Source organism: Amblyomma americanum, chromosome 1 (assembly GCF_052857255.1).
Source record: "Amblyomma americanum isolate KBUSLIRL-KWMA chromosome 1, ASM5285725v1, whole genome shotgun sequence".
Lineage (NCBI taxonomy): Eukaryota > Metazoa > Arthropoda > Arachnida > Ixodida > Ixodidae > Amblyomma > Amblyomma americanum.
This window is the reverse complement of record NC_135497.1, coordinates 51,547,831-51,553,616: the sequence shown is the minus strand read 5'-3', so window position 1 is coordinate 51,553,616 and position 5,786 is coordinate 51,547,831. Positions and strand designations below refer to the sequence as shown.

Here is a 5,786-nt window from a genome sequence, read left to right as displayed (position 1 = left end):
CCCCAATACATGGTAAGCAAAGGCAACGTAGGAGGAAAAAAAAAACTGCTACTACAGCGTAAAGATTTTCTAAGCATAATGTACAGCTATATTCTGTCGTGGTTAAAAATAAATAAGAAATGAAAATGCTGTCAGGTAAAACACTACGGGACAGCACAACACAGACAAGTCAAATATGAGCATACATGAAAATAAAGCGCACTGTAATGAAATTATTAGTTTAACGTGGTGAAGCGTATACAAGTTTAGCCATACAAGCAACATGATTCAAAGACATCAGCAATAAATAACGTAGCTAAAAAGTAAAAGTAAAAAAGTAAAAAAGGCGAGAAAAGTAAAGCAGAGAGCGGCCGCGGAGCTTTTAAGCACGGATTCCTCCCCTCCCGCATTCCTAGTGGCGTCGAAAACTGCACTTTGGCGCATGGCTTCATGGTGCATGCAGCTGGGAAGGGAGGCCAAACGGAGCCGACCACACCGGCTGAGGTGCGCTGGTCCCACTCCTCGATCAGAACGGCCGGCGAAGGTTCCATTAAATGCAGGTCATTAAGTCCTATAGTTCCGACGCCAATAAGTCGCTGCGCTGAAAGCCGAATCGAAGTTCCGCACCAACCTTTGAACGTTCGGTCAATTGAAGATTTCCTTCCACCGTGACGTTGCCTTGGGTCACTAAAAGATGTGCGGCGTAGATGCTGATGCCCTACTTTTCCCGTCTCCATGGCGCGGCAAGCCTAAGCCGTGGTTCGCTTGCCGACATGTCATACACACAATGCACTCAATAAACGCGTCAGGCCACCCCAGCCAATGTTCTATTGCATGGTCTATTGGCTCTATCATGGCCGACGTGGTCATAACGTTCATACAGTAATCAGTTTCGCAGCCTCCCATACTCGTCCGCTAGCTCGCGCGAAGACCGTGGATTTCACTGAAACTAACGGTGCCGCAGTCCGGCTTTCCTACATGTCTCGCGCATCGTCTTCTACACCTCTGGAAAGCGGCACCCTTATCTGCCGGTAAATCCTTTTTTTTTTCTTGCGTCAACAAAACAAGAATCTGGCTTTGCTGGTGCATTTTTTTTTATTGCGAGTGCGCCTCCTGGCATAAATGTATTATCTAAGTTTAGATACACACTGGACTCTCGAAGGAAGTCCAGTGTGACGTCCTGTGGCGCGGCCCCAAAATACAGTCTTCTACATCCGGTGGATCCACACCGGGGCAGGTGCTGGTGCATGATGAAAAAACCATCCTGCTTGGAGGGCTCAGGTGTACATTGAGATTGGGACGAACAACATGGTACTGGACGAGGCACGCTTCGCCCTCCTGCGTGTTGCGCGTGTCGGATAACTTAAAAACACTGTACTTTGTCACTATGTTCTTTTCAGCGGTTATAGCACCCAACACCAATCGGATGTTTTTACAGAATTGCTTCAGTGCAGAGGCGATGAGCTGTTCACTATCAGTGCCCTTTCATTTCCTTGGTCTGTAAATACTGAGAGTGCTCCTTTCAGAGCCAGGACCTTGCTCCTTTTTTCCACGCGGCAGTTGTCTGTGATGAACAGTTTCCAATTTCACTGCCTGTACGCCAAGATTTGTCTTTTCACCTGCGCATAATTTAAACCACATCCATCATGATTCTCTCAAGGACAGTGACCGAGGCTGGAGTTTTAAACTGTTGCTTGTGCAGCTTGTTGCAGCCATTCATGACGCAGCTACCATTTTCCTGAAAACAGCCTCCTGAATGATAAGACGGCCTGCCGCTAGCTTTCTGGTGCAGAAAACTCCACATAATTTCCCTATTAATTCATCGTTCATAGCTTCATGTCACCTGTCCGTAGAGGGTGGCGTCACAGCCGGCAGGTCACCAAGCCACCAAGCTTCAGTGCAGACGTAATACTTGTTTCAGCCGAGCAGGAAAGTGGCCCCAACTCATTCGGAATGAGTGCATACGAACGGCTCGCTTGAAAACGACGAAAGTACTGCCGACGCAAGAATCTCCGGACTTATAAGCCTGCATGAAATCACGCTTTTTGGATGACTTCGGCCTGCACTGCACATTTTTTTGTTTTGAGAATCGCTCTAGAAGACAGGGAAAGAGTTTAGGGATATGGCACCGGGCAGCGCGCCGTCCTGCGAGGGATGCGCATCTCCTGACCGCTTATAACATGCGCTTGTAGTCATTGATAATATCATTATGCTCTAAATGACGCTCCCACATCTTAGACGTGCGAGACAGCTGTTCTTAGGATGCAATATCCGCTTCCACTTTCACTTTTTAAATAGGCTGTCATCGCGTGGCGGTGTGAGAAAATGATCGGTGGCATCGTTTTTGTTGCCACTTATGCAGATAGGCGCAAAGCAGGATGTCATGTGTAACACTCGCTTGAAGTCATTTGGTGCACAAATTTCACCACAAAGATGCTTTCCCAATCCCTACGAGCCCCATCCATGCAAGAACTAGCCTGAAAATCCGACTAGCCTGTTACCGCTGTTATTGCAGCGAACGAAAGTGCCGCGCTGGCAGACGACGTAGAAAAGCTCGACTACAGCGCCAGTAGTTCCCGCGTCCAACGCTCCAAGGGAGCAACAGCCACTTCACCGATCGGAGCAGCGTCGCTGACCTGTTTTGGAAACAAATGTGCTAAAATTAGCGTTTATTTGATTGTTTTATTTGTTTTGCAAAACGTTTCCGAGACATTGTGCAGTAAAGTAAGTAGTTTATTATTTAGGTTAACTGCCATATAACACACCGTGAACTATTGCGCAGGGCGCCCTCAGGCGCCGCCCACGATCGGTGTTCACGTCAATGCCTTTCGAGTGTTGCGTCGGTTGCGTGGAACAGCTGCCACACGTGTCTACGTACCGTATGTTCGTTGTGCGGTTGTCGCATTAGTAGGTTAGATTTATTTCACCTCGCTCGTTTTGCACTTCACCGCCTACAATGGCAGAACACACCGTTGAAGCGAGTGGCGGGAGCGCAGCTGTTTCGGCAAAGGTGAACTTTGTTACAAGAAACCTCCAGGAAGTGCTCGGTGAAGCCCGAATGAATGAAATCATGAAGGAACGAGATCTGAAAATCTACTGGGGCACAGCCACAACCGGCAAGCCCCATGTGGCTTATTTCGTTCCTATGTCGAAGATTGCCGACTTCTTGAAAGCAGGATGCGAGGTAACCATTCTTTTCGCTGACTTGCATGCATACTTGGACAACATGAAAGCTCCTTGGGGCCTGCTAGAACTGCGTACTCAATACTATGAGCAAGTAATTAAGGCGATGCTGAAGTCGATCGGGGTGCCGTTGGAAAAGCTAAAGTTTGTGAAAGGCTCCACGTACCAGCTGAGTAAGGAGTTCTCAATGGACGTCTACCGGCTTGTGTCTTTGGTAACTGAGCACGACGCAAAGAAGGCTGGGGCCGAGGTGGTTAAGCAAGTCGAGCATCCCCTTCTGAGCAGTATGCTGTACCCATTGTTACAAGCCCTGGACGAAGAATATTTGCATGTCGATGCGCAGTTTGGGGGAGTTGACCAGCGCAAGATTTTCACTTTCGCCGAGAAGTATCTGCCTCAACTGGGCTATGAAAAGCGCATTCATTTCATGAATCCCATGGTGCCTGGCCTGTCGGGCGGCAAGATGAGCTCATCGGAGGAGGACTCAAAGATCGACTTGCTTGACTCGCCGACGGCTGTCAAAAAGAAGCTGAAGAAAGCCTTCTGCGAGCCGGGAAACCTGGAGGACAACGGCGTTCTTGCTTTTGTGAAGCATGTGCTGGTGCCTCTTCAGAAGGGCGCTGAGCTGGTCATCGTGCGTGATGAGGCACATGGCGGGAACATCACCTATTCGAGCTACGAAGAGCTAGAAGAGGACTTCAAGAATCTGAAGTTGCACCCGGGTGATTTGAAGGCCATGGTCGAGGTGCACTTGAACCGGCTTCTAGATCCGATCAGGGAAACATTCAGCGACCCGAAACTCCAGAAGCTGGCCGCTGATGCCTACCCTCCGCCAACGAAAGCTGTGTTTGATGAAGTGACTCCGCAGCGCCTCGATTTGAGGGTTGGACGGTTCATCGAAGTGAATGACCACCCGGACGCGGACACGTTGTATGTGTCTCGTGTGGACTTGGGTGAACCTGCTGGACCCCGCACTGTGGTCAGTGGCCTGCGGAACTTGGTACCAAAAGAGGCGCTTCTCAACCAGAATTTTGTTTTCCTGTGCAACTTGAAGCCATCAAAGATGCGAGGCGCGGAATCACAAGCCATGGTTCTCTGTGCTTCAGTCCAGGAGCCACGGCAGGTCGAGCCCCTCAAACCACCAAGGTGAGCAGAAGCATGCTTTTGGACGTGTTGCAGCAAGCTTAGTGTGCACTAGTGCTTTCTTTCCCTAATGACAGACATTGCTACTTAGCATTGCGGTGAAAATGTGTGTGCAACAAATATGTGTTATGCAATTAAATAAACTAGCAGTTTATTAATTGCACAACACCATGCTGTCCTCTGCATCTCCATCTCAGTGTTGTGTGCTCCTGTTACGAGTGCCTGTTACTGTATCAGAATGTACTTGCAGCAAGTTTATTTTGGCAGTGCGAGCAGTAAGCATAGCCAGATATTAACATGCATTCTCTCTAGATGCTATCACGAGTACTAAGTGGAATGCTGCCCCAGTGGTCACCGACGTTAGCCTCTAGTGGAATGGTAGCTCAGAGGAGTCCATTTTTAATGTGGAAATTTGAAGCAAATGTCTTGAACAAACAGCGCGAACAAAGACGAGCACAAAAGACAAGAAGGCGAACGACACGGCGCCTTCTTGTCTTTTGTGCTCGTCTTTGTTCGCGCTGTTTGTTCAAGATGCTTAACCAACTAGCCCGCCAAAACGTGTTGAAGCAAATGTGTTCCTTCTGTTTGCAGCAACTGCACTCCAGGAGACCGAGTGTTTGTTGAAGGCTATGAGGATGCCAGCATTCAGCCAGATGGCCAGCTAAACCCCAAAAAGAAGATTTGGGAGAAGTTGCAGGTGGACATGAAGGTTTCCGCATCCCTGGTGGCCGAGTGGAGAGGCTGTGCATTCCTAGTGAATGGTCAACCTGTCACCTGTACTTCACTCAAGGGAGCACCCATCAAATAAGAGCCTTCACTTATAGGGCAACACCTTAACTTATGCATCCTACACTCAAGTTGATCTTACCCGAGTCCCATTACTCTGGGTAGCTTCAAAGCATCAGAATTGGTGGAATTTGGTTTCATTGGTCTTTGATTGGTCTGTGTTTATTGTGATAAGTAAATTCAGAGTCAAGTATAAGCCCTTTCACTGTTTGCAATGATTTCTTTGATCAAGGTCAGCAACAACGGCTATAATGTGAGAACTCCATCTGTTATGCGTTTGCACTGCACCTGGGAACTATACCAAAGGAGTAAACGCACATGCATGCATTGATATTTTGTACCTGTTACTTGTTAAGCAAGTAAGAATATTTTTGCAGGAATTTTGTATCAAATGTATGCTTTGTATGGGTATCTACACTGACAGATGCATTCATATATCTTGTAAAGGCTTGTATTTCTACTACTCCTGCAATAAAGTGGCGTGCTCCCAGGGAATATTGTCTTTACCTTGCTGACTTGCACAAGAAGTGATGCACTCCGACATGCCATTGTGCCTGTATTACACAATTTTTTTTTCTGTCCCCGTACAAGGCACATCAAATGGTGCTCTCGCAGGCAGAAGTCTTAAGCAGCTCATCTTGCCACGGGGGCTCTTGTCACCCACAGGCCAGTAGCTAAAAAGGAAGGTACAGGGC

General features: G+C 48.1%; 1 protein-coding gene across 1 annotated transcript; it reads left to right on the top strand.

Moving 5' to 3' along the window:
• The first annotated feature begins 2,807 nt into the window (after positions 1 to 2,807).
• Positions 2,808 to 5,586, top strand: LOC144112812 (tyrosine--tRNA ligase, cytoplasmic-like). Its single transcript, XM_077645628.1, has 2 exons — positions 2,808 to 4,308; positions 4,897 to 5,586. Exons 1-2 carry the CDS (start codon positions 2,936 to 2,938, stop codon positions 5,111 to 5,113), a joined length of 1,590 nt encoding a protein of 529 aa, XP_077501754.1. The 5' UTR covers positions 2,808 to 2,935; the 3' UTR covers positions 5,114 to 5,586.
• The last annotated feature ends 200 nt before the right edge of the window (positions 5,587 to 5,786 follow it).

Excerpts from the sequence above, each read along its gene's own strand:
- LOC144112812 (XM_077645628.1), top strand. The coding sequence starts at position 2,936 with ATGGCAGAACACACCGTTGAAGCGAGTGGCGGGAGCGCAGCTGTTTCG. Across the intron at positions 4,309-4,896 it reads GAGCCCCTCAAACCACCAAG|CAACTGCACTCCAGGAGACC; the intron begins GTGAGCAGAAGC and ends TTCTGTTTGCAG.